Below are 26,977 nucleotides of genomic sequence, written 5' to 3'. Positions count from 1 at the left end.
GCAGGAAGGAGCTCAGTTGGCTGACACTGAAAAACCAACTGAGGGGGCGGAGAACCCAGATCAAACGTTGGCTGGGTGTTCTGGAAACAGTGGGACTAGGGGTGGCTTGAAGGAACAGGTGACAGGAAGTCTGGGGGAGCCAGAAATGTTCCTGTCTGAGGTTCAAAGTGACCCTAGGCTGGAAACACTGTGTGAGGTGGCAAGGGACCAGAAAGTGGAGTTCGCAGAAGCTGAGACAGGGGATAGGGTGATGGTTTCCCTGCCACCTCATACTGGTGAACGGAAAGTGGAATGGGAGGGACCCCATGTGATTGTGGATGGCCTGGGCGATGCTACCTATGTTGGGGCTATGGAGAAAATGGGAAGGGCAGTTCAAGTGGTGCAGGTGAATATACCACAGCCATTCTCTGAGAGGTCCATGGGGTTGCATATAGGTAGGAAGGAAGGAGACAAAAAGAAGCTGGGACAGCAATTGTTTGGAGCCCCAGAGGTGGTTTTCTGGGAGGTCAGAGTGGACAGAGGGAATATTCTACCAATGAGGGATAAAGATGAAGCAACTGTGTGGGAACTGGGCAGTTTCCAACCTCAGATGTGGGGCCAGGAATTTCCTCCTTTGATGGACCACTCACCCCAGCAACAGCAGCAACGAAGGGAGAGCACCAAACTCCAGAGGTGGTCCTGGGAGATGGAGGAGTACATCTTAAAGACTGGACATTCCTTCTGAATGCAGCAATGCGACTTGTTGTCCAGAAGGGACATGGGCACCTAGGGTGCTGGACTTTGTGTATTATTGGAGAAATACCTGAATGTTTGTGTAATATTCTGGTTAATGGGTTTCTCCTTGTTTGATTGGATTCTGCTACGGGGTCACCTCTGTAGGAGGCAACCCCTCCGGCGCAGAATTTAAGGAGGGGGAAGTGTGGAGAAACGCCATTTTAGTCAGTGGTGGTGCTTCATTTGGCAGGGGTCAGTAAATCCCTCAGCAAGCTTTGTAGCCTTCCCCTCACTCCCCCCTCCCTTCCAGAGCCAAACCAACAACGCTAGGGGGAAAATCTCCTAGAGAGGCAGGAAGTGCTGTTGTTCCTTGCATGTGTTAGGCAGGAAGAGAAGCCAGATTTGAACTGGGGCTCGAGCAAGCATGTGGTGAGCAATGGAGGCTCCTGCCTGGGGGGCCCCCAGGCAGGCAGACTAAGTAAGTAATTCACAAGACAGGGCAAGTTTAGATCAGGGCCAGCAGGACGCGTTTATAACACATTTTGTTTGTCAGGCTGTTTGCTGTGCGTGTGCTGTGCTGTGCTGTGCTAACTTTTTAAACGCAACTGTTTTTGTTTTGTTTTTCTTTTCCTATCATTTTTACTGTTTAAATAAATGTTTTTTCTGTTTTAAATACTGGCAGTCAATCTCTGTACCACATAGATCCCCAGACCGCTTTAGACCACACTGTGTTATAACGGGGGCCCCGGGGAAGGGGGAAGGCATGCAGTTGGATAAGGTGCCAATCCTCCAGGGGTGCCCCAAAGAAGTGCTGAGGTCTCTGTGAAACCCAAGTGCAGGGTGGCAGAGGACCTGGAGGCCTAGCCTCACAGCTGGAGAGGGGGATTGGGAGTCCTGTTCCTCTCAATCTGAACCCCAGGACTGAGCAGGTGGTGGCAGCGAGCCCAAGGGGCAGGAGGAGAAATAGCTCCCTCCAGGAGTTGGCGACTCCATAGGGAGCTGACGGGACCGGGTCTGAAGGCAGAATCGGGCCGGTTCCGTCACATTCCTAATCAAATAAATAATGCAAATAATTAGCAAAAGCAGGCAAATACACCATGAACAAGCTTGGACCATGTATAAGCACTGTAGTTTGCCCATTTTTCATATCCTACATTTAGCCCATCTAACATGATTGATTTGAGGCCAACAGCCCTGGCAATATATATAGGTAAATAGACTATATTTACATATGAAGGGCAGAAAATGTCCCAGAGAAAAATACAGCATCAGAAAAATTTTCCACTCCATATCACTCATGGCACTTAAAATCTTAAATCCCATTAACTTGACATTGCACCAGATCAAGAGAGTGAAAAAGGATTGAAAGGCTTACTTCGTCCTCAAGTCCTTTGTTACATGTGTACGAAAACTGTTTGCAGCGTTGTTTGCAAACCTGATTTGACTTTGTTCAAATAATCTCCACTGGGGTTAAGTTTAAATCAATAATCTGTTTATGTTTACATATGAAGGGCAGAAAATGTCCCTGAGATGGTGACAAACAGTATGGACTGTCTGGCAAAATCTTGAGGCAGCAGGAGGAAGGTTGCGGGCCTAGCTCGCCTGGGAAATTATAGATGTTTGTATACAAATGCTAGAAGTGTTCAAAGTTAAATTGGTGAGTTGGAATGTTTAGTGTTGGGGGAAAACATAGACATTGTGGGAGTTTCAGAAACTTGGTGAAATGAGGAGAATCAGTGGGACACAGTGATTCCTGGACATGTTATATCGGAAGGATAGGGAGGGAAGGGTTGGAGGTGGGGCGGCTCTGTATGTCAGAGATGGTATACAGTCCAGTAAGACTAAGGTCAGAGAATTAGATTCCCTTCTAGAAATGCTTTGGGTTGAAATAGAGGGCCCAAAAGGAAATTTAACTATGGGAGTTTGTTATCACCCACCAAATCAAAAGATAGAGGACAATTATAATATGGATGTTCATAAATGATTTAGAGTTCGGAGTGAGCAGTGAAGTGGCCAAGTTTGCGGATGACACTAAATTGTTCAGGGTGGTGAGAACCAGAGAGGATTGTGAGGAACTCCAAAGGGATCTGTTGAGGCTGGGTGAGTGGGCGTCAACGTGGCAGATGCGGTTCAATGTGGCCAAGTGCAAAGTAATGCACATTGGGGCTAAGAATCCCAGCTACAAATACAAGTTGATGGGGTGTGAACTGGCAGAGACTGATCAAGAGAGAGATCTTGGGGTCATGATAGATAACTCACTGAAAGTGTCAAGACAGTGTGCGTTTGCAATAAAAAAGGCCAATGCCATGCTGGGAATTATTAGGAAGGGAATTGAAAACAAATCAGCCAGTATCATAATGCCCCTGTATAAATCGATGGTGCGGTCTCATTTGGAGTACTGTGTGCAGTTCTGGTCGCCGCACCTCAAAAAGGATATTATAGCTTTAGAGAAGGTGCAGAGAAGGGCAACTAGAATGATTAAAGGGCTGGAGCACTTTCCCTATGAAGAAAGGTTGAAACGCTTGGGACTCTTTAGCTTGGAGAAACGTCGACTGCGGGGTGACATGATAGAGGTTTACAAGATAATGCATGGAATGGAGAAAGTAGAGAAAGAAGTACTTTTCTCCCTTTCTCACAATACAAGAACTCGTGGGCATTCGATGAAATTGCTGAGCAGACAGGTTAAGACGGATAAAAGGAAGTACTTCTTCACCCAAAGGGTGATTAACATGTGGAATTCACTGCCACAGGAGGTGGTGGCGGCCACAAGTATAGCCACCTTCAAGAGGGGTTTAGATAAAAATATGGAGCACAGGTCCATCAGTGGCTATTAGCCACAGTGTATGGAGCACAGGTCCACCAGTGGCTATTAGCCACAGTGTATGTGTGTATATAACATTTTTTGCCACTGTGTGACACAGAGTGTTGGACTTGATGGGCCGTTGGCCTGATCCAACATGGCTTCTCTTATGTTCTTATGTTCTTATGTTCTTATGTTCTTAATTATAATATGGATGGATTAAAGATAGCAGCTAAATGTAAAAAATGTGTCGTAATAGGTAATTTTAACCACCTGCAGATTGATTGGGTCAATATGTGTTCAGGTTGAGAGAAAGAGATTGAGTTTCTAGATGCTCTCAATGACTGTGCTATGGAGCAGTTGGTCTCAGAACCTTCCAGGGGTGGGGCAATCCTGGATTTGGTCCTAAGTAATGCCCAAGACTTGGTGAGAGATGTAAAAGTGATTGCATCGCTTGGGAGCAGTGACCATAATGTTATTGATTTCACCATTTGTATAAATAGAGAGCTGCCCCAAAAGACCGGCACAACCACATTTAACTTTAAAAGGGGTAAATTCTCTGAGATGAGGAGACATGTGAAGAGGAAACTGAAAGGAAAAGTAAACACAGTCAAAACCCTTGGGAAAGCTTGGAGGCTATTTAAAACTACAATCCTAGAAGCTCAGATAAAATATATGCCACAAGTTAGGAAAGGCACAAACCGGTATAAGAAAAGCCCTGCATGGTTAACAAACAAAGTAATGGAAGTTGTAAAAGGTAAGAAAACTAGTCCAAGTGAGATTAATAAAAGGGAACACAGGCCGTGGCAAATCAAATGCAAGACTGTGATCAGGCAGGCAAAAAGGGACTATGAGGAGCATATTGCAAAAAACATAAAGACCAACAATAAAAATTTCTTCAAGTATATTAGAAGCAGGAAACCAACCAGGGAGGCAGTGGGGCCCTTGAATGACCAAGGGGTCAAAGGATTACTGAAGGAGGATAGGGAAATGGCTGAGAAGCTGAATGCATTTTTTTGCCTCCGTCTTCACTGTGGAAGATGAGAAGTGTTTGCCTGCTCCAGAACCACTAATTTTGTAAGAGGTGTTGAAAGGCCTGAGTCAGATTGAGGTGACAAGAGAGGAGGTCCTACAATTGATAGACGAATTAAAATCTAATAAGTCACCAGATCCGGATGGCATACATCCAAGAGTTCTGAAAATACTCAAAGTTGAACGTGGAGCTCCTGACAGAAATATGTAATCTTTCATTGAAATTTGCCTCCGTTCCTGAGGACTGGAAGGTAGCAAATGTCACCCCCATCTTTAAAAAGGGTTCCAGAGGAGATCCAGGAAATTACAGGCCAGTCAGTCTGACTTCAATACCGAGAAAGTTGGAAGAAACCATTATCAAGGACAGAATGAGTAGGCACATTGATGAACACGAGTTATTGAGGAAGACTCAGCATGGGTTCTGTAAGGGAAGATCTTGCCTCACTAACCTGTTACATTTCTTTAAGAGGGTGAAGAAACATGTGGACAAAGGAGACCCAATAGATGTTGTTTACCTTGACTTCCAGAAAGCTTTTGATAAAGTTCCTCATCCAAGGCTCTTTAGTAAGCTCGAGAGTCATGAAGTAAAAGGACAGGTCCTCTTGTGGATGAAAAACTGGCTAATTAACAGGAAGCAGAGAGTGAGTATAAATGGGCAGTTTTCGCAGTGGAGGACGGTGAGCTGTGGGGTGCCGCAGGGCTCAGTACTGGGTCCCATGCTCTTTAACTTGTTCATAAATGATTTGGAGTTGGGAGTAAGCAGTGAAGTGGCCAAGTTTGCAGATGACACTAAATTGTTCAGGGTGGTGAGAACCAGAGAGGATTGTGAGGCACTCTAAAGGGATCTGTTGAGTGGGCGTCAACGTGGCAGATGAGGTTCAATGTGGCCAAGTGCAAAGTAATGCACATTGGGGCCAAGAATCCCAGCTACAAATACAAGTTGATGGGGTGTGAACTGGCAGAGACTGACCAAGAGAGATCTTGGTGTCGTGCTAGATAACTCACTGAAAATGTCAAGACAGTGTGCGATTGCGATAAAAAAGGCCAACGCCATGCTGGGAATTATTAGGAAGGGAATTGAAAACAAATCAGCCAGTATCATAATGCCCCTGTATAAATTGATGGTGCGGTCTCATTTGGAATACTGAGTACAATTCTGGTCACCACACCTCAAAAAAGATATAGCATTGGGAAAAGTCCAGAAAAGGGCAACTGGAATGATTAAAGGTTTGGAACACTTTCCCTGTGAAGAAAGGTTGAAACGCTTGGGGCTCTTTAGCTTGGAGAAACATTGACTGCGGATTGACATGATAGAGGTTTACAAGATTATGCATGGGATGGAGAAAGTAGAGAAAGAAGTATTTTTCTCCGTTTCTCTCAATACAAGAACTCATGGGCATTCAATGAAATTGCTGAGCAGTGAGGTTAAAACGGATAGAAGGAATTTATTTATTTATTACGTTCAACTTATATCCCGCCCTCTCCGCAAGCGGACTCAGGGCAGCTTACAACATCATGTCAATACAGTTAAACCATTAAAACATATAAAACCATAATTTACATATTTCAATTTAAAAACGTTACAATTTTTTAAAACCATTCTATGGTGCTACATTTATACAATATAGGCGGCATTGAATTTCTGAACAGTGATCACTAGCATTCTATTTGATGTCCAGTGACAGACCTCTTTCCGTCAAGCATCGAAGGCCTGCTTGAACAATTCGGTCTTACAGGCCCTGCGGAATGCAGACAGATCCTGCAGGGCCCTTATGGCTTCCGGAAGGGCATTCCAAAGTTCTGGTGCTGCCACCAAAAAAGCCCTAGATCTTGTCACACATAACCTGCTTCTTTTGGTCCGGGGGCAGACAGTAAGTTTTTTGCCCCTGAACGCAGTGCTCTCTGGGGGATATATAGAGAAAGGCGTTCCCCTAAATAGGCAGGTCCCTGACCATAAAGGGCTTTAAAGTTCAATACCAACACCTTGAAGCGAACTCGGAACACAACAGGTAGCCAGTGCAGCTCTTTCAGCACTGGCTGAATGTGCTCCCATCGTGGCAGCCTCATTAACAGCCGTGCCGCAGCATTCTGCACTAGCTGTAGTCTCCGGGGTAGCATCAAGGGTAGCCCCATGTAGAGAGCATTACAGTGATCTATTCTTGAGGTGACCGTAGCATGGATTACCATCGCTAAATCGTTGTGCTCCAGGAAAGGAGCCAGCTGCCGCACCCGCCGAAGATGAAAAAAGGCAGATCTAACAGTGGCTGCTACCTGGGCCTCCATTGTAAGGGAGGACTCAAGGAGCACGCCTAAACTCTTGACCTTAGGGACAGGTATTAGTGGCACCCCGTCAAGAGTCGGCAGATGAATCTCTCCCCTTGGACCACCCCGACTCAGGTAGAGAACCTCCGTCTTCATTGGATTCAGTTTCAGCTGACTCAGTCTGAGCCAAGATGCCACGGCTTGTAGAGCCAGGTCTAGATTTTCCGGGGTACAGTCAGACTGGCCGCCCATCAATAGATAGAGCTGGGTGTCATCCGCATATTGATGACAACCCAGTCCGTACCTCCTGACAATCTGGGCAAGGGGGCACATATAGATATTAAATAGCATCGGGGATAGGACCGCTCCTTTGGCACCCCACAACTAAGAGAGTGCCTCTGGGATGCTTCCTCCCCGATCACCACCCTTTGTCCCCGATCTTGGAGAAAAGAGGTCAGTCACTGTAAGGCAGATCCCTGAACCCCCACATCGGCAAGGCGGCTAGTCAGTAGCTGATGGTCAACCGTATCAAAAGCGGCTGACAGGTCTAATAACAACACCGCTGAGCCGCCCCGATCCAGATGTCGCATGAGGTCATCTATGAGAGTGACCAGAACCGTCTCCGTCTCGTGACCTGGCCGAAAGCCAGACTGGAATGGATCCAGTGCTGAAGTGTCCTCCAGGAATCCCTCTAGCTGAATTGCCACTGCCCGCTCTATAACCTTACCCCAAAAGGGAAGGTTTGACAACGGCCGATAGTTCGCCAATACGGCGGGGTCCGCTGATTGTTTTTTTAAGAGAGGGCGGACCACTGCCTCTTTAAGAGGTGTGGGAAAGATCCCTTCTACTAGGGACCTGTTGACAATACCTTGTAGTGGTTCACGCAGCCAAGACGGGCACGGGTCCAACCTACAAGTCGTAGGGCGTACAGCTACAAGGATCCTGTTGACTTCCTCCAGGCTGAGTGGATTGAAAGAATCCAGTATTGGACCAGAAGACGCGCTTGGTGCCCCAAGTTCTTCTACTGTATCAATTATAATGGGTAAGTCGTGTCGGAGCAACGAGACCTTATCTGCGAAAAAACGCGCAAAAGCCTCACAGCCTATTTCCAATTCTCTAATATTTTGTTTGCCCTGCGGCAAATTTGTTAATGACCGAATTATACTAAACAGTTGTGCTGGGCGCGAGGTCGCAGATGCAATTCTGGACACAAAGTGGGCCTTCTTTGCGGCCTGAACTGCCATCTCATAGGTCCGCATAAGTGACCTATATGATGTTCTCGTAGCTTCATCACGAGTGTGGCGCCATTGTCTCTCTAGTCGTCTTAATCGTCATTTCACTGATCGCAACTCCGGGGTATACCACGGAGCGGATCGTGATCAAGGATGAAGAGGACGTCGGGGAACGATTTCGTCGATGGCCGTGGAGAGCTGGTCATTCCAGATCTCCACTAGCTCATCCAGCGAATCGCCAGAGGGCCAGGGATCCCGCCTGGCCATTTGAAGCCGCAACGGGTCCATCTGGCTACGCGGGCGAGCTAAAACCTGCTCACCGCCTAAACGGGATAGGGGTGGCATGTTCACATGAGCCTTCAGGGCCTGGTGGTCAGACCATGGCACTGGCTCGGCAGATATCTGATCCACTACTACCCCCGCCGCAAAGATCAGGTCTAGTGTGTGCCCAGCCTGGTGCGTGGGCGCTGTTATATATTGGGGAAAGTCCCAGTACTGCCATGGAAAGCACTAGGTCCATCGCACGAGTGGAAGCTGCGTCCTCGGCATGGACATTGAAGTTGCCCAAGACTATAAGTCGAGGGTGCTCCAATGTCCAGCCTGCTACAGCCTCCATCAGGGACGGTAAGGCACTGGCCGGTGCGTTAGGCAGACGGTACACCAGCCAGATTGCCAAACTTTTCCCAACGTCCCACACCAGGCCCACACACTCCATGCCCTTGATCTCTGGCGGCGGAAGTCTCCTGAAGGAGCAATCCTCCCGTATGAAAAAAGCCACCCCTCCCACCCGCCCGCTAGTCCGGACCTGGTGAAGGATTGAGAACCCAGGCGGGGCCACTTGGGAGAGAGCAAAGAGGTCAGCAAAGTGGTCAGCCACGGTAAGGCAGATCCCTGAATCCCCACATCCCCAGTATTTCTTCACCCAAAGGGTGATTAACATGTAGAATTCACTGCCACAGGAGGTGGTGGCGGCTACAAGCATAGCCAGCTTTAAGAGGGGATTGGATAAAAATATGGAGCAGAGGTCCATCAGTGGCTATTAGTCACAGTGTGTGTGTGTGTGTGTATACATATATATATTTGGCCACTGTGTGATACAGAGTGTTGGACTGGATGGGCCACTGGCCTCATCCGACATGGCTTCTCTTATGTTCTTATGTTTCATTTTGTGTTATCCAGTGAAGGTCACTCTAATGGGAGAAAAGTATACTTACCAATTTGTATACTAGGGATTGTGTCTTTCTGTTGATTACAAAGAGGACTTATTTCCAGGTCAAATTTCTGCTCCAGGTCACCTAACAAAAAGGAGAAAAAAATTTTACTGCTTATTTTGAAGATGGACCAGTTCTTTGTGCGTATGCATTAATATATTAAGCACACAACTATATAATCTTTTAAATTACCAGGCTTGTATCTCCCCACCCACCTCTGTTGAACCTGTGCACCCTTCGCTTCCTTTACAGTCATCTTGTTCTCTTCCCAGTGTAAGGCACAACAGCTCAGGTGGGAGACTAAGACTGTCATGGCACCCAGAGAAGAGTAAACTGGTCATGGAGAAATGGTAGTAAAACTGCCATGACCCTGCTGTAGCCACTTTTCCTGGGTGGCTGCTATGTTGGTGGTATTGGATTTATCTTGTCTCTTTTCTTCAGCCGGCTTGTTCTCCTCCCTGCAGTTACCCAGGTACTGGGATAAGAGTACAGAGGCTGCAGAGAAGGGGAGGGGATGCTGAACAGGTTAAGCTCTACTTTCATCCCTGGCCCAAGGCCTACTCCTCAGAGAGGCCCATAGTTTACCAACCCTCTGGTCCCCTTGGCAATAGCTATTTCAAGGTCAGAATTAACTACCAATCACAAGCCCCACTGCACTATAGCCTTGCCTACTTTCCTGGGACACGGGACAAGTGCCACATTGGGAATAACGCTTGGAAGAGCCACAGGTGACATGAGAGCTACGTGTGGCTCCTGAGCCACTGAATTAGTATCATTGTTTTATAAGATGGATGACTAATGTTGTGTTGATGCTCTACACTGTGATTGATGTTTGTGCTGAATTATATGTTGTTAAATGCTACAATATGTGCAATACCACTTTGAACCAATTGGGACTACGCAGTTCACGAATAAGATGTGCCTAAATACATGGGTTTCTGACATCCTATTTGAATGCACATCTTATGCATTCCAGTAATTTACTACTTTGACTTAATAAAAAATGAACTCTCAAGATGACTCCTCACAAGAGGCAAGCAGAGGTTTGCAGGCAATAGAAAATGGATGTTAACTTTGAGAACTAAATAGGTTTATGCTGCCCTTAGATGTTATCTCAACATATTTATTAATTTAGAAAATGTATATGTCTCTTTACAACTAAGATATTAAGACATAGTTTTAGTATCTTGTGTTACTAAATATTACTAAAACAAGCTGACACTATTAAAGGCCATAACATATTTAAATGATTTAAGAAATCCACAGTTAAACATTTGGCTAAAAAGGAATGTTTTAGCCTGGTGCCTAAATGAAAGTAAGATGGGCAAGTCTCATAGGAGAGGGCATTCCAAGGTGCCATCAGTGAAAAAACTGTTTCAGGCCAACACCAGTGTCACCTTTGAAGACGATGGGCACAGAGAGCAAGGCTTCAGAAGAGAATCTTAACTGATAGGCTGGACAATATGGGTGGAAATGGGCCTTCACATATCCTGGCCTCAAGCAAGGTAGGGCTTTAAATCTAAGAACCAACACATTCCTTCTGTGAGAGCAACAACCAGATGAGGCTTGGGTCTCCATGCCTTTTGGGCTATCTGATCAGTCACCGTGAAACAGAATGCTGGACTAGATGGACCACTGATACGATGCAGCATGCTTGCTTTTGTATTTTTATGCTGTCGTTGGTATTGGAACAGGAGGAGTTAGTTCTGCCTACTTGAAGGGAAGTCCAACACTCTTCCCCACTTTTTATGTGGCTTTATTAGCATTGTTGAGTCTAGTGGCACCTTTAAGACCAACAAAGTTTAATACTGGTTATAATCAATCAATCAATTAATCAATCAATCATTTTATTTATATCCCGTCCTCCCCGCCGAAGCAGGCTCAGGGCGGCTAAGCTTCAGAAGCATGTGTGCAACATGAAAGCTTATAACCAGAATTAAACTTTGTTAGTCTTAAAGGTGCCACTGGACTCAAATTTTGTTCTGCTGCTTCAGAACAATATGGCTACCCACCTGAATCTTTGTATGAGTTTAGTTAGGGCAACTAATAGCTATGAATGTATTATCCTGCTTTTTCTCTTCAGCCACAACCACTTATTCAGTGAAGTCGTATTTCAGTCAGTTTTTTTCATGAAGATTTCAAATGAGCATGTGGGGGGGGGTGCAGAGTTGGCTGGGGAATAAGAACCACTTCTGTTTAACAATACTGTCTCAGAGCACAAGCTGAAAATCTGTTAGCCTGCTGACCTTGCCTATAGAATTCCTCACAAACTCGTTCACTCCACTGTTTGCTCATCTCCCAGAGTCGGCAAGGATTGCAGATGTCTGCACACTTGAGTGCAATCTGAAAAGAAAGGGCAACATGGTATAAATATTGAAGCCAAATGTATCGTGCCTGGACAAGTCTCCCAGTACTGTGTGTACTGCAAGCTTGATGTTGCATGAAGAACTGTCATTGCCTTCTTTGAAATAAGAATGGTTCAATCCTGTAATGCCACTGTTAAATACTGGGTTAATGTTCAAAACAGGAACATGCTTTGTTGATAACTTTGGAACAAGACAAAATGGTGGGGTCACGACCCCACTTATATGCATGCAAAAGAACGCCCCCCCCCCCCGGATCCCCATACCAAATCACTGCAGTCAAGCTTTGCGCCAAAACTGCTCATTAGTTCCAATTTAGAGTCCAAGTCTCAAAGGTGTAGCAAAGAGTCTCACTGCATCCAGGTGTGCAAAAGCAACCAAACATAGAGTCCAGTACATAACAACCACACTGCATGAAAGCATTATCTCCTTTATACTGCACTTTTCACAAATTCAAATACAAAGCAAAAGGAGTCAAAACTCACTACAACCAAAATAAACATGCACAGTTTCAAAAGTAATGTTGAAGAAGTATCTTTTTAGACTAACACAATTGTTAACAGCAGTTGGATTTGTCAATACTTATAAACTAATTACATAATGCAGATGTAGTCTGCACTCAGTAATGATCCAATATGTAAATCCCAATTTGTGGGAAGACCACTTGATGAACAACAGTTACAGGCAGGGATTTTTTTGAACAGGAACGCACAGGAATGCAGTTCCAGCTGGCTTGGTGTCAGGGGGTCTAGTCTAATATGCAAATGAGTTCCTCCTGGGTGGTTTTCTACAAAAAAAGCCCTGGTTACAGGTAAGTGCAGCCCTCTTTTCTGTCTGAGGTTTTTTGCAGCCTATTCAAATAACAGACTATAACTTGTCCCCTAGGACTCTTGATACTTATTAGCTTCCCAGGTTAGGGGGAAAGCAGACTATTTCCAGAAAACACCTTGATGTTAGGACAGATTTGGCATTCCTTATAATGGTCACCTTTTGGCTTTGTCATGCCACCAGCAGTTTCTCCCACACAACTTTAAAAAAAACGCAATGGGTGTTGCTCCATTGAGCGATCCCTTTATTACAACTGCCTTCCGGATTTACCTCAGTTTACATGAATTTGTTTCAATTTCTTTCTTCAACTTTTGTCTCCCCTTCTCACAACAGGTGCTAGCTGGAGGGTCACTCCTGAAACTTGATGATGTCCAGCTGACAGCTGTAGACTCTGTAAAGAGCTTGAGGGTATGGCTGAATTCTGTACTATCACTGGATAAACAACTGTCCATGGTAGAATAGTTGGCATTTTTTCACCTACACCAGGCCCAGCAGCTGGCTCCTTATTTGTCTGATTCAGACCTTGCTGCATCAATCCGTGCAGCCATCACCTCCAGATTGGATTACTGTAATTTGCTCTCTGTGGGGCTACCCTTGAAAATGCTTCAAATACTGAAGGTGGTCCAGAATGCAGCTGCCAAGTTGCTGACCTGAACATCATGGTAATCTCACACTACTCCAATTTTGAGGTAGCTGCACTGTTTATCAATTAGTCTCCAGTTCCAATTCAAGGGGTTTGTGTAAAACCCTTAATGGTCTGAGCACATACCTATGGGACCCCCATGTTCTCTTCATTCATTCTCTAGGGGCCTCTTGCAGGTGCCTGGCTCAATTAGCTGTCACCAGAGGAAGGGCCTTCTCAGTTGTGGCCCTTACTCTGTGCAATACGCTCTCTGAAGACACCTGTGCCCTGCCGGACTTGTTTAGTTTCTGCAGGGGTGAATCATTTAGGTTGGCTTTTAGTGTGTAATCCATGTGCTTGGGTTGTTTTTGTTAGTGGTATCATGCTAGCTGCATATTTTAATAATTTAATATTTTAACATTAATATTTTGTATTTGTTATCTGTGTTAATGTTTTAATGTTGCAAGTTGCCTTTGGGTGAGTGGCAACTAAAAAAATGTAGTAAATATATAAATGAAAATAAATAAATGACCAAGGATGCCCTTTTTTGGGTGCTGCCACCCATCTAGCCTCAGATGATGAGGGTGCTCAAACAAGGACCTCTGATGATAATACAGCGGTCAGGTAAGTTCAAATGTGAGTAGGTGGTCCTTAATGTATGTTGGCCCCAAGCCATATATAGCTGTAAAGGTACTGGCACCTTGAATTGGGCCCAAAAATTGATTGGGAAACAGTGTAGATAGAACAAGACTGGAATGATATGGTCCCTAAAACACACTCCTGCCAGCATTCTGGCTGAAACATTGATGACCATTGCCTTGCTGACTATATATACCATTTGGGCTTTTTAGGTCATTGTTTTGCTTGATTGCTCATGCAAATATGGGAGAATAAACTACTAATATTCAATGAAAAATAAGTGCAGGCTGATAGAGAGGCTAGAGACAGAGTAGAGAAAAGTCTATTACCGTTTTCGCACACAGCTTACCTCGCAGTCACAATCCTGTTCCCTCCGCAGCTTCTGTCGGATTTTCCACCATCTGCGCCAGAGTTACAGGAAGTGCCGTGGCTTTTGCGTAGCAAATGTAAACTGGGTTTTAGCGGTTTACGTTCACTATGCAAAAGCTGCGGCACTTCCTGTAACTTCAGCACAGATGGTGGGAAATCCGACTGGACGCTGCAGAGGGAACAGGATTGTGGCTGTGAGGTAAGCTGTGTGTAAAAACGGTTTATATATTACTTTTTTAAAGAAATAACATCTACTTTGTGATAATTTCTTTCCATTTCTTCTACATTAGGAAATATATTAAGTAGTTTTCAAATAGATTTTCCATTTTAAACAAAATTATTACTTAGGCTTTTTTCTGATGCTAAAAGCTATTTGGAGTGGAAGGTTGTCTTTTAGGTTTGTTCCTTTAGTTAAGCAGCCAACCGGCAAAAAGGTACTTTTCAGGTTAATAATGATGGCACAACCTTATTCCAAAGATCCGGTTCATTTCTGTAATGCTGATGGAACAAGCAATTTGAATAAGAATTGGTTTTGTCATAACCTTCTGAAGAACAGCCAAGCAAGAAACAATTTATTAATATAGTTACTTCTCTGCAAGTGGAACACAGCAGCTTTAAAATTATTCAGGGACTGTTGAATATGGCTAACAAAAGTGGAGGAGGGGGGAATAGTTCTCATTCCTGAACTGAAAAGTCTCTCCCTTACCCCCCTATGCTGGCAAGTCTCCTCTGCCTTTAGCAAGTTCTCTGAGAAGCAGAAATTTACCGGTGGAGCTCTTCGTAGCATGGAATGTTTCATCTGTTGTAATATGGCTGCTGCCAATCCTTAGCTATGAGAGAAAAACCTTACATGCTTAATGCATCATACTGGCATTGTTCTGGTGGGCCAACAGCTTGCAATTAAGTTGTTATAGGAGTGTTCTGTATCCCTTTCATAGTTATCTATTAGCCATTAAAGGTTGCACAGGAATATGCAGCATTATGATTTAATTCTGTACAGTTCATAAAGTTTACTGCAGTCAGTTGTAACTTCATTTTTCCTGACCTAAGACAAAAATGTATGAGTTGGAGGCTAACAAACTGTGAGCTAGCTCACACTAGCTCAGCTTAGAGGGAACACTGGTGGGCATGTGTGGCCAAAACCATAACTGGTTTTACTTCTCTCCTTCCCTTCCAACCCATTTCTTGTATTCTGCAACAAAATTAGTTGTGGCTTTTTAGTGTTATTATGCTGTTAATTATCGTAATTCTTAAGTTATCCAGGGTGGATGATAGGCATTTAGCATTCCTTTTCCAGAAGCTACAACTGACTGTCCAAGCTAAGATACTGAAAATGTCTGCTTACAAGTGCTTGCATTTCTCACTAGATTCCCAAGACAATAAACAGATGGTGAGGAAAGCTTTTATGTAGCATGTTACTCAAGCTGTTAAAATCAATATAGCTTTTGTGATTGGGGTGCAATGTAAAAAAGCATCCAACATAGAACTTTGGTTCCCCCCCCTCTGTTCCATGTAGTCTGCATTTACCTGAAGCATAAAATGTCTATCTGGTGCGTCTTCTAATCTCAGATCCTGATTTTTTAGATGGGCTTTTAAACGAGTCAGGAATTCATTCTGCCTATTGATGTCTGTTGCTAAGATCAGAGAGCCCAGCTGTTGTTCAATATCATGCCTGCAATTAAAGAAGAAAAAAGATATAGTAAGCTATTCTTAAGGGATATCACCAATGATCTTCAGTTTATGTGTTCCAACTTGTGTTTCTGATGACTCCAGTTACTGTAATGATTCATTTTATTTAGCAGATCCAGTTTTGCACAACCCTAGTGCTGGTACAGCCTCTTCCACACATTCTCTCCTGCTATAGCCTAATGAAGCCCATCACAGCCCTGAATGTTTTAAAAGAGACTATGTGGCCCTGGGTCAGAAGGTGAAGGACTTGGGAGTGCAAGTTGTGTTTTCATCAGTTCTTCCTGCCAAAGGCTGTGGCTTAGGACGAGAAAGAAGAATACTTAAAATAAACAACTGGCTACATCAGGAAAGATTTGGATTCCTGGACCATGGCTTATGCTTTCGAGATGGAGGTCTTCTATCAGGAGATGGTTTGCATCTTATGAAGATAGGAAAAGGGGTGTTTGGTAAGAGCCTTGCTAACCTAATAAGGAAGGCTTTAAACTAAATTGTATGGGGGAGTGAGACAATAATTCAAAGCCTCATATGATGCCAATAACTGGAGATAAGAACACTAAAGCTTTGCAGAGAGTGGTGTATATGCTAGGAAAAATGAACTTGCAGGTATGTATGGAAACTAAAACCTCAGGATGCATAAAACATGGATTCCGATGTCTGTACACTAATGCACAGAGTATGGGGGAAAAACCAGAAGGAACTGGATTTCCTAATACAGGGAGACTATGACATAATGGGTCTTACTAAAACTTGGTGGGAATATTAGGATTCAGGGGTACAACTTATTTAAAAGGAACAGACAAATAAGAAAGGGCGGAGGCATAGCATTATATGTGAAAGAGATATATACTTGTGAGGAAATGTGTGAATCTGAACATGGCAGCTCAGTTGAGAGTCTCTGGGTAAAAATAAAAGGAGTAAGAAATAACAGTGATATTATGGTGGGGGTCTGCTATAGACCACTAAGCCAGGCAGAGGACTTGGATGAGATACTCCTACAACAGACTGCAAAGTTCTCCAAGAGAAGGGATACAGTAATCATGGGAGATTTCAATTACCTGGACATCTGTTGGAAGTCCAACTCTGCTAAAAATGAAAGGTCAAATAAATTCCTGACTTATCTTACTGACAGCTTCCTTTTCCAAAAAGTGGAGAAGGAAACAAGGGGATGTGCTGAGATGGAAATAGTGGGCACCCTGGGCACTAGAGAATATGTGATTTTGGAATTTACAATCTTTGGGAAGGGGAAAGCTGTATGTAGTCAGGTGTATAGGTTGGACTTCAGAAAGGCAAACTTCAACAAACTTATAAATATGCTGGGTAAAATCTCAAGGTCAGAAGTACTTAAGAAGGGGGTTCAAGAGAGGTAAGAGTTTCTTAAAAGTGAAATATTGAAAGCACAATCACAGATGATTCCTATTAGCAGAAAAAATGTGAGAAGCCTAAAGACTTGAGAAATTAAAAAAAACTCATTTAGGAAATGGAAGGAGGACCTTATAACGAAGGATGAATATAAACAAATCACCAGTGCTTGCAGAGAAAGAGTTAGGAAAGCTAAAGTTCAGTATGAGGTTAGGCTAGCCAAAGATGCTAAAAACAACAACATATTTTCTTATGTTTAGAGTAAGGAAAAGAGCAAGGACATGATAGGCCTGTTGCAAGAGCAAGAAAGTGAAATTGTAACAGGTGATGAAGAGAGGATAGAATTGCTCAATTCCTACTTTTCCTCAGTCTTCTCTTCTGAGGGAAACAGTGCTCAACATGACAAAAACAGAACACATAATGAGGGTATGGAGTTCCAACCTAGGATCAACATAGGGATAGTACATAAACACTTAATTTCTTTAAATGTATCAAAGTCCTCATGGCCAGATGAACTGCATTCAAGGGCTAAAAGAGCTTATGGATGTAATTTCTGAGCCTCTGGCCATTTTTTTTTTTTTTTTAGAATTCTTGGAGAATAGGAGAGGTGCTGTGAGACTGGAGGCAGGCAAATGTTGTCCCCATCTTCAAGAAGGGGGAAAACGAGTATCTGGGTAACTACCAACCTGTCAGCTTGATGTCTAGACCTGGAAAAGTTTTAGAACAAATCATCAAACAGTCAGTCCTGGAACATTCAGAAGGATGGCTGTGATTACTAAGAGCCAGCATGGGTTTCTCAGGAACAAATAATATCAGACTAACCCGATCTCTTTTTTTGAGAAAGTGACTACCTTGCTGGATCAGGGGAATGCTGTAGACATCATTTATCTTGATTTCAGTAAGGCTTTTGATAAGGTTCCACATACTATTCTTGTTGACAAGTTGGTAAAATGTGGTTTGGATCCTCTTACCGTTAGCTGGATCTGTAACTGGTTGACAGATTGCACCCAAAGAGTGCTTGTGAATGGTTCCTCATCCTCTTGGAGAGGAGTGACAAGTGGAGTGCCTCAAATATCTGTCCTAGGGGCTGTTTTATTCAACATATTTATAAATTATTTGGATGAAGGAATAGAGGGAATGCTTATTAAATTTACAGATGATACCAAATTGGGAGGGGTAGCAAATAAAGTAGAAGACAGAAATAGGATACGGGATGATCTTGAGAGGCTGGAAAACTGGGCTGAAACCGATAAAATGTATTTTAACAGGGATAAATGTAAAGTTCTGCATATAGGTAGGAAAAATCCAATGCATAGTTATAGGATGGGGGAGACTTGTCTTGACAGTGCGAAAAGGATCTTGGGGTCTTAGTGGACCATACGTTGAACATTAGTCAACAGTGTGATGTGGTGGCTAAAAAGGCAAATGCAATTTTGGGCTGTATCAACAGAAGTATTGTGTCCATATCACATGATGTGATGGTATCGCTTTACTCTGCTCTGGTAAGACCTCACCTGGAGTATTGTGTTCAGTTTTGGGCACCACATTTTAAGAAGGATACAGACAAGCTGGAACGGGTCCAGAGGAGGGTGATGAAGATGGTGAGGGGTCTGGTGACCAAGTCCTATGAGGAAAGGTTGAAGGAGCTGGGCATGTTTAGCCTGGAGAGGAGGCAGCTGAGAGGTGATATGATAACCATCCTCAAGTACTCAAAGGGCTGTCATATAGAGGATGGTATGGAATTGATTTCTGTGGCCCCAGAAGGTAGGATCAGAACCAACGGGTTGAAATTAAATCAAAAGAGTTTCTGGCTCAACATTAGGAAGAACTTCCTGACCGTTAGAGTGATTCCTCAGTGGAACAGGCTTCCTCAGGAGATGGTGGGCTCTCCTTCCTTGGAGGTTTTTAAACAGAGGCTAGATGGCCATCTGACAGCAATGCAGATCCTGTGAATTTAGGGGGAAGTATTTGTGAATTTCCTGAACTGTGCAGGGGGCTGAACTAGATGACCCTGGAGGTCCCTTCTGATTCTGTGATTCTTACTCTGCTGCTGCTCCACTCGTATGCCTTTTCTCTTTATAGTGGACCTTTGATAGTGCCTTGTACCATGAAAATTCAGCTGTGAACTGTCCTGCCAAGCATATATGTCTATTACCTTAGAGAATGTTGTCCAAATGGACCCAAGGAAAAAAGGCTGAACTAACATTCAGTCTTTGGTTTGCACTAAATATGCCATGTTTTTGCCATCAATTACCATTTTAGTCTATTTTATAGTAGATAGAGCTTACCTCTCTTCCTTTGGCAGATGTGCAAGTAACCTGGACTCTCGAAGCATGCCTACTGTAGATCGCCAGTGATGGTTTTCTAATACAGAGACGTTCTGGGAAAAGTAGAAAGAAACAGCCTAGGATAAAATTCAGTTGTATGTGCCATCGGTTAAAGAACACTTGATTCCCCAGGCTAATTGTTGCACATACGTCGATACTTGGAATGCTGCCTGTCAGCTATTTGGGTTGCAACAGGGCAGGGAGAACTCTTTAAACAATATAACAGCTCCGTGCTTTTAGTTAGCATACATAATGCTCACAATATTCAGGACAGTAGCTGAGTGTGCCACAGCACAAACAAAGGAGTCTGATGGCATCTTAAAAATGATGAGATTTGATGTGGCATAAGTTTTCATGGACTAGTAGGCTCTGGACTGTGAAAGTTTTTGCCCCAGTAAGTTTTCTAGTTCTTAAAGTACTCTTACAGCACAATTCTCCGAAAAGTTAACCCAGCCTAAACTCACTGAAATCAATGGTCTTAGACCAGAGTTACTCTGCATAGGAGTGATTGCACTGCTTTTTTTTTCTGTTTGAATATAATGTTGCTGCATAAATGTTAATTCAGTGCTTCAGGGATGATGCCAACAATTAAAATGACAATATGATGATAAGCTCTCCAACAAGAAACCGTTAATGTCAACAAACAGGAAAACAGCCACCTATGGTTTTGTTTTAAGTTGCCTGCGAAAGAGACAAAGTCTGCACAAGATAACAAAACATTTTTCACATTGGAAGGAGATCCAAGGTTCTTGTGTCATTGTTTCAGGCTCCCCTGCTGTCCTTGTAGCATTAGAGGCATGTATCAGACCTTTGTACTTGGGGAGGGGAGTTGTGGTCCTTGGTACACGTTGTTCCCATTTGGAAATCTCAGACTGTGAAAAGCATTTTCGTCATGTAGAAACAATTGTATTAGACAATAACATTTTCATGGAGTCAATCAAACAAACAACCTTACTGTACACTTCAGCAGTGGCACCCATTCTATGAAGTTGCTATTTCATTTGTAACCAGCATGTTCACAATTGGACTTCTGAGCTCGATTAAATTTTTTGTTAATTTAAAACTGTCTTTGACTTCTGAATGACACCTACAGTGAGCCTTCAAACCAAGATAACACTTGCTGTTTATGCATGTAATAGTGGTAGATGGACCACTGCTGTTCAGTGTCATGTTTCACTGAGGCCTATATACTGCCTTATAAGTCACAAACATGCTATGGATTTGTGTTTTTATGCACAATGTCCCTGTCTTTCACATATCACATTTCAAGTAAAGTGTTACTCATGTTGTACCTATCACACTGGTAAAGCTAGATTATAATACATCTGTATAGTTTTAGTGCTTCCACAGGTGTATTTTACCCAGTTAGCAGGAAGATAGGAAAAATCCACTTAAGCAAGCTTGGGGTTTTTTTTTATAGAAAGGAAAGGATCTTGTCTACTGGCTACTTTTTGAGGTTTAGCGTGCTATGAGATTTCCAGAATGGGATGCTTCTTTCTGCTGAGATGTAGTGCACATGTGAGTGGATTCAGGGGATGAATTAAACTTTGTAACACAAGCTCCTGCACAAAGGCTCAGTCTAGGATGGGGTGGAGGGAAAGATGGACAGAAATATGTTTGAAGATCCTTGCCGTCTCCCATTTTGCCTGTAACTTTTAAAATGTTAGATATATCTGCAAAGGCCATGCAGTTGTCAAAGCAGTAGCTTGCTTTTAGGTCACAGGGTTATACAGTTTCTCTCAGGCATTTATCTCCACCCTGTCCAGCAGCCCTGACATTTAGAGGAGTTTGTAGTAAGGCCTAAATGCAAGCTGCCTATCGGGTACTTAGCTGTGGCTTGTCAAAACAGATAAGAAGAAGCTGATCAGGTCCTAGGAGCACCCATCTCACAACCTTAGCTCTCTTAGCCTGGCTGTTCCTTTATCTTAGAACAGAAGTACAATATGAACTGTCACACACATGGTGTTTCCAGGAGTGAAGTCATGAGGAGGAGTAAAGGTGAGGAGAGACAGAATGTTTTAATGTTGTGAATTGGTTCTGCTGCAGCCCTTTGTGACTAAGAACACTGATATAGTTCCATGGAAATCAAAGCAGAAGAATATTATTATACATTATTGTAGTATGGGAACTACTTATTCATGCTCAGATTCCAAACCATGTTGGCAATATTTGTAAAGAGAGGCTGTATAGACTGGGCAGGATGTGGTTCTCCCCTTGCCAGTGTCATTCTGAGTGCTGTCATCTCACAGGCTTCTAACTAGTATCTAATATTTGATTTGATTTGATTTCTAGCCCTCCCTCCCCTGCAATACAAGGCTCAGAATGGGTTACAACAGTATGATAAAATAAAAAAGGTAAAGGTAGTCCCCTGTGCAAGCACCAGTCGTTTTCGACTCTGGGGTGACATTGTTTTCACAGCGTTTTCACAGCAGACTTTTTACGGGGTGGTTTGCCATTGCCTTCCCCAGTCATCTACACTTTCCCCCCAGCAAGCTGGGTACTCATTTTACCGACCTCAGAAGGATGGAAGGCTGAATCAACCTGGAGCCAGCTACCTGAACCAGCTTCCGCTGGGATCGAACTCAGGTTGTGAGCAGAGGACTCCGACTGCAGTACTGCAGCTTTACCACTCAGAGCCACAGTTTCCAGAAGAAATATAGTAACACAATAACAATACAATAAAGTAATCTAATATCAACAGTTATTAAAATCTAACCACAAAGTCAATTATAATATCTTTTATGGCACCACTAAAAAAATGGTATTCCTGAGTCAGTTCTATATGTGTACTATAGATGGTAACTAGTAATGCAGGGGGTTGGGAGATGAGTAAACAGTATAAGATGGGAAATGCACTGGGGGAGGCCAATATTGTTAGATCTCTGCTGCCACAGCTATAGGTCTGGTGGAACATCTTCACTTTGCAGACCCTGAAAAACTGCATTAACTCTTGCAGGGCCCATATCTCTCTTGGGAGAGTGTTTCACCAAGCTGGCGCCAGAGCCAAGAAGGTGAGGCTAAGCTCTGGGTGAAGCTAAACTCTTCGCCAGCAGATATTGATCCATAGAGCATAACACTCTTTGAGGGACATACTGCTTTTTGAAGTATTACATTATATAATAATATAATTTATATCATTAGAATAAATCTCCAGGGTTCTCAGTGACTAAGGAGAGAGGCACTTCTGGGCTAAAGGATTATCCAATTGTTTTACTTCAAGAAATCTTTGAAACAACAACTGGAGACAATCCTTCAGCTGTTGGGTGAGACATCATTGTGAGAGCACCTGCTATCAGAGCAAACTACACAACAGCCTGGGGTGCCAGCTTCCACAGGGGGCACCTGCCCGCTCCCCATCCCTACTTGCGCTGTCCCTGAGCCTTTCTCGGCTCTGAAGGGTCGAGGAACTCCCCCAGTCCCTCAGAGCCAAGAAAGAATGTGGCTTCAAAACACGCTGGGCAGGGGAAGGCGCCCACTGTTCTTTCTGGGCTTTATGGGATTAGGGTTGCGAATCCCCAGGTGGGAGCAGGGGATCCCCCGGTTTGGAGGCCCTCCCCCCACTTCAGGGTCGTCAGAAAGCGGGGGAAGGGGAGGGAAATGTCTGCTGGGAACTCTGTTATTCCCTAAGGAGATTTATTCCCATAGAAAATCATGAATTGATCCACGGGTATCTGGGGCTCTGGGGAAGCTGTTTTTGGGGTAGAGGCACAAAATTTTCTGTATAGCATCTAGTACCTCTCCCCAAAATACCTCTAAAGTTTCAAAAAGATTGGACCCGGGGGTCCAATTCTATGAGCCCCAAAAGAAGGTGCCCCTATCCTTCATTATTTCCTGTGGAAGGAAGGAATTGAAAAGGTGTGCCATCCCTTTAAATGTGATGGCCAGAACTACCTTTGGAGTTCAATTATGCTTGTCACAGCCTTGATCTTGGCTCCACCCCTAATGTCTCCTGGCTCCACCCCCAAAGTCTCCTGGATCCACCCCCAAAGTCCCCAGATATTTCTTGAATTGGACTTGGCAACCCTATATGGGATTGGAGGCGCTCCCCCAATTCCTCAGAGTTGAGAAAGGATGTGGCTTCCTCTGCCAAGGGTGGTCTGAACTCAGAGCACGCTGGGTGGGGGAAGGCACCCTGTGTTCTTTCTGGGCTTTAAGGGATTGGTGGAGCTTTCCTGATCCCTCAAAGCTCAGGAAGAATGTGGATTCCCCTGCCCAGCGTGCTCCGAACTTGGAGCATGCTGGGCAGGGGCAGGCGCCCAGCAGCCCTGTCCCGCTTTGTATGGAGCTCAGCAGGGGCTGTGGGGGGGGGGGTGTTGTTTCTTTGCTTGGAGCAATCAGCAGAAAAACAATACCCCTGCAGCCCCTGCTCAGCTCTTTACAAAGCAGGACAGGGCCACCCAGCACACGCAGCTTCCAAAGGCCACTGAAATAGCCAGGGCGCCACTGCCCCCACCGCAATGTGACTAGGCAACAAGGCCTGTCCCTGTTGTGAGAGTTTTCTCAGACGCCATGGCTGCCGCCTCTTTCTGTCACTCCGTCTCTCCCTCTTCTCCTCAGCCTCACCCCAGGACAGATGAGGATTGTGCAACTAGGGAAGCTGCTAGCCAGAGGCTGTTGTTATGCAACCAAGTCACAGTCTTTCAGCCTAACCTAACTCACAGAGTTGTTGTGCAGATCAAAAGGGGGAAAGGAGAATAATGTAAGCTGCTCTGGTCCCCACTGCAGAGAAAGACTGCACTATTCTTAGGTAAAGGCTGCAGGGAGGTGGGAGGAGATGGAAAATTGAAGCCAGATCAATTTCCCTGCAGAAGACTTGAGGCACATACTCTATGGCAAGGGTGGCCAAACTTGCTTAACACACGAGCCACAAAGAATAAATATCAGATATTTCAAAGCCACAAGACATTAATGTCAGATGTTTGAGGGAAGGAAGGAAGGAAGGAAGGAAGGAAGGAAGGAAGGAAGGAAGGAAGGAAGGAAGGAAGGAAGGAAGGAAGGAAGGAAGGAAGGAAGGAAGGAAGGAAGGAGGATATATTTTTAGGAGAGGGAGAGGTGGAAAGAAAGCAACTTTAACTTTAAATGTGTTCTTTAAGTCAGCTGATGGAGCAGTGGAGACTTCGCAAGCCACACAATATGTTTGAGAGGGCCACATGTGATTCCTGAGCTACAGTTTGGCCTATGGTATACCATAACACAGCTATGCCAGGGCAAAAAACACAGATCACTCCACAAGCTCATGCTGATGCTAAACATTACAAGGCTGAACATAACAGGAAAAGGTGGCAACAATGCACTGCAAACAGAAGGAATGCTGAGCTTCAGTGTCTGTGTAACCATCATCATGTTCCCCCACACCCCCATAATTATTCTCCCTTCTCCCCATTGTGGGACTGTTTCAGGGCTTTGAGCCACCACAGACATGGGGACATACACCACTCTATCCACTATCCCATGGTGGTTCTCACCCTGCCTACCAACACTGTCAGATTATCTATACGTACCCCTTGTAAATTCAAGCCATAGCCTGTGGAATCTTATCTCAGTCACTCTGATTTTCTTTTTAATTTAATTTATTACACATATGCCACTTTGGTTAAGGTAGAGCCAGTTTGGTGTAGTGGTGAAGTGTGCAGACTCTTATCTGGGAGAACCGGGTTTGATTCCCCACTCCTCCATTTGCAGCTGCTGGAATGGCCTTGGGTCAGCCATAGTTATTACAGAGTTTGTCCTTGAAAGGGCATCTGCTGTGAGAGCCCTCTCAGCCCCACCCACCTCACAGGGTGTCTGTTGTGGGGGGAGAAGATATAGGAGATTGTAAGCCGCTCTGAGTCTTTGATTCAGAGAGAAGGATGGGGTATAAATCTGCAGTCTTCTTCTTGTATAGTTCAGAGCAGGACATATGTAGCTACAAAGCCATCTTCCATAGAAGCATTACCCAAACTGAGACCTTAATAATGTCCCCTATATTCTGGAGATGGTTTTCATCTGCACGTGTGGAATGCGCAGAACCCCTACACTTAGGCTAACTTTACAAAATTAATTACTGACTCAGACCTGCTTTTCATATTATTTTTTAATAATGTCAAACAGATTTGGGAGCTACACTCACACTGAAAAGAATACAATATTGGGTTCTTACTCATCTACATAGAGATGTATTAAATTCCTTTTCCCTCACATATTTTCTCTCCTGTACTAAGGTGCTTCACCACTGCATTCTGAAGAATCCTTAGAAATCACTTTATCCATAGCTACATTAGGCTTAAAATGAAAAGGCAATCTTACACCCAGGCAATCCAAGATTATCTGAAGTCAGCAGCCTGTCAAAGTCATGCAGACTTGCATAAAGTTCTCTTGTTCTGTACTTTGCAGTCTGGTTTTGCCAGGAGAGAGCTATGGGCTACCAGAAACATATTCCCTCACACTTTCAATTACACTTTCACAGCTACTCAGGCTTTTAAGGTTGAACTATATCCCACAGAATCATTTGCACAGTCATGGTTGTACCTCCTGAAAGCAGATTTACAGTGTTTGAAAATAAAGCTATTACATACAAATACATGGTGTTGGATGTAAATTTTCCAGTGGCAGAATGGAAATTTCCTGCCTCCTAGCTTTCCACTGCAGCTGATTAATATCCATGAAATGCTACTTTTGGGAACAGGAGATGGAGAAGAATGACAAGAAGGGTATTTGAAGTGGTAAGGGGAAGCAGCAGAAATTGCTAATTCAGTCTGGACCGAACCCTGTGTTTGGCTCCAGTGCTGTATTTTCCAGTGTGCTTTCTTGCACTGTACATAAAGTAAAATGACTGCTGGAACTGCTTGTCACCTCAGGATGAAAACCTGGTGTGCCCCCCCCCACCTTCTACATCTGGAAAGGTTCTATGGAATGCCAACCAGAAACTGAGATAGGGGAAGGAGAGAAGTTGTTCACATGGAATGTGGCCCTGAAATATGACTGATTAATAAAACCATTTTCTACACGCTTAATGGCATGCTCACCTGGTATAAACTGGCAAGATGGTGTTTGGTTTTTATCAAAAATGGTTGGTTGACACCTGGATGGTCTACATCATGCGCTGCAGCAGCTAGCAGTCCCAGCATAATGTCCAGAGGAGTTATGAAGTTAGCAAGCTGTACCACAGAAAATTTAATGCAGCGTTAAGTGAAATACTTACTGTACACACAATTAAGCAAATTAATGCCCATAAAATTGTTCGGGTTTCATATCTCATAGGAGAGTATGAGTATGGTTCAGCTCATTTTCATGATGCTTATGAAAGCACAAAAGTTTTCCAGTTTATAGTGCAGCTTCATATATCAGCACATTTTCACCTTCCACAATTGCAGATTTTTAAATAGAAAAATAATTGAAATGCCAGTTCTTAAAAGTCTCAAAAGTTTAATGAATAAGGAAATTAATTTCATTCAACAAGTAAGACCAAGCCCTTTGGTAAATAATTCAGCCAGGCTCTCTACCTTTGGGTAAAAAATTGGCCAACTCTTTTCATCCTTGAGAGTCCTGGCT

The 26,977-nt window shown here is 43.9% G+C and overlaps 1 protein-coding gene across 2 annotated transcripts in view; it reads right to left on the bottom strand.

The window, feature by feature from the left end:
- PDE7B (phosphodiesterase 7B) overlaps positions 1 to 26,977 on the bottom strand; it is a 290,956-nt gene that overhangs the window by 8,621 nt on the left and 255,358 nt on the right. For both annotated transcript variants that reach the window (XM_060239898.1, XM_060239890.1), the window contains 5 exons: positions 26,452 to 26,583; positions 19,409 to 19,500; positions 15,600 to 15,744; positions 11,498 to 11,594; positions 9,255 to 9,335 (listed from right to left, as the gene is read on the bottom strand). In XM_060239898.1, the coding sequence (XP_060095881.1) occupies positions 9,255 to 9,335; positions 11,498 to 11,594; positions 15,600 to 15,744; positions 19,409 to 19,500; positions 26,452 to 26,583 (547 nt within the window). The remainder of the gene's footprint in view (positions 1 to 9,254; positions 9,336 to 11,497; positions 11,595 to 15,599; positions 15,745 to 19,408; positions 19,501 to 26,451; positions 26,584 to 26,977) is intronic.

The sequence above is a fragment of the Heteronotia binoei genome, chromosome 1 (genome assembly GCF_032191835.1).
Source record: "Heteronotia binoei isolate CCM8104 ecotype False Entrance Well chromosome 1, APGP_CSIRO_Hbin_v1, whole genome shotgun sequence".
Classification (NCBI taxonomy): Eukaryota; Metazoa; Chordata; class Lepidosauria; order Squamata; family Gekkonidae; genus Heteronotia; species Heteronotia binoei.
Note: the sequence above shows the minus strand (reverse complement) of the source record. Positions and strands in the feature narration are given on the sequence as shown.